Source organism: Myotis brandtii, unplaced genomic scaffold, assembly GCF_000412655.1.
Source record: "Myotis brandtii unplaced genomic scaffold, ASM41265v1 scaffold634, whole genome shotgun sequence".
Classification (NCBI taxonomy): domain Eukaryota; kingdom Metazoa; phylum Chordata; class Mammalia; order Chiroptera; family Vespertilionidae; genus Myotis; species Myotis brandtii.
In genome coordinates this window covers 2078766-2080567 of record NW_005370427.1, presented here as the reverse complement: position 1 = coordinate 2080567, position 1802 = coordinate 2078766, and the positions used below count along the sequence as shown (strand labels likewise).

Here is a 1802-nt window from a genome sequence, read left to right as displayed (position 1 = left end):
AGAGGGTTGTTTTAAGTATTAAATGGGCTGAGTTAGTATAAACCTCTTGGATTAGTTACTTTAGCATGTAATAAACTCAGTAAAGGTTAACAATTACCTTCTGTACACTGGTTATACTTCAACGAAGAACAGTTCTAATGGAATATGGAGTACCTGAGGTCATGTTCTTTATGTCTCTATTAGCATCATGGACCTGATGTCATCAATTAGAATAATGCTGCAGGAGTTGCCGCAGCAGGCCCCTCTAACAGGCCCCTCTGCGACTGGCACTGGGGAAATGGAATCTAGAAACAAGGCAATGGCCTGTCCCATACAATGTGGCCACACCAGAAACCAGCACAACGTTAGGGGGTGGCGTGAGCCTGGGGACTCTCCCGGGGAGGCCCTGCTCCACAGCCCGGCACCGTCCCTGATGACAGGCACTGTGGGCAAACACCCAGAAAATAAACAAGGAGAGCCATGGGCGAGGGGTGCCCCGCTTCACTGGCTTTTCAGTATCAGCGGACAGAGATTCGGGGCTCTGCACGCAGGGGAAAGCCATCTTCGTGGTGAGTACAGAAGGTCTACTGCCGTGGAATTGATTTGGGGCTTGTCTGGGCACATCGCAGAATCAGAACCCTGGATGAGTTGCCCACGTCAACCTGGGAGACAAATGTATACATTTGGGATGACCATCTTATTGCACAAAAGGAAATGAAAGAGATGAAGCATGAAATCCAGGATCAAGGGGATGAACTGGGAGCTAATGAACCCCTTTGGATTTGAAGGTGCCTAGTGGCAGCCACCTGACAACTTGACCAGGTGATAATCACAGGTAATCAGCAGGGGCGAGAGAGCGAGAGAGCGTCTAACAGTGAGGTCACAGGGGACCGAGTGCAGAGCAGCGGCACAAAACCCAGCGATTTGAGAGCTAATTTTAGCCAGAGAGACTCGACTCTGAAGTAAACAGAATTGGATTCTCCCTTGTATTTAAATCATGCCCGGGTAGAGGAGGGGCCTGGGAGCTCAAGGGAAAGATTTTGGCCATTAAATGTGCATATTCTTTGTTTCAACATGTCCATAAATTTGTCATACTCACTTGACTCATTTAAAATTTGAATGGTTCCTAACACAGGTGATCAAGGGACTTCTTCCCCCCAAGGACACTTAGCTCCCATGAAAGTACATTAGAAACGCAGCCTTTGAACTCACTGTGCAATCTGGTCCCAGAACTCCCACCTCTGCTCCTGGGTGGAATCAGCCTAATGGAGGCCCTGAGGCAGGCGGGGATATGTGGGTGTTTGGGGGCCCAGGGAGAGGGCTTGGCTAGGGAGGGAGACCGGGGCCAAGCAGAACAGGCAGAGAGCAGGGCCATCCAGGGAAGAACTAAAAACTAAGCAGGAAAGTGCAAGTAGACAGCCATAAAGAGGCTGCTTTTCAGGGAAGACGTAGGGTTGGGTTCTTGCACTGGGAACCAATTTTTGGAGCAACAAGTACATTTAAATCTCATCTGTGATGTAACTTGGTGTGTGTGTGTGTGTGTGTGTGTGTGTGTGTGTGTGAGTGTGTGTGTGATGAGTAATGGAGGCTGAAAGGCTATAGAAAAGTAAGGACTCCACCTGTCTTGTTATTCTACTGAGGCCCCAGTACCTAACAGCATCTGAAACCTAGTCAGTGCTCAAAATGTATTTGTTGAATGGAGGAATGGGCAGATGGACAAACAGATGGGTGGAAGGAGGGAAGAATTAGAGGAAAGGAGGAAGAAAGGATGGGTGGATGGATGGAAGGGTGGGTGGGTGGGTAGGTAGGTGGGTGGATGTATG

General features: G+C 49.0%; 1 protein-coding gene across 1 annotated transcript in view; it reads left to right on the top strand.

The window, feature by feature from the left end:
* Positions 1–709: 709 nt before the first annotated feature.
* CA2 (carbonic anhydrase II) overlaps positions 710–1802 on the top strand; it is a 20461-nt gene continuing 19368 nt past the window's right edge. Inside the window, exon 1 of the mRNA XM_005880356.2 lies at positions 710–767. Coding sequence (XP_005880418.2) covers positions 710–767 — 58 coding nt within the window. The remainder of the gene's footprint in view (positions 768–1802) is intronic.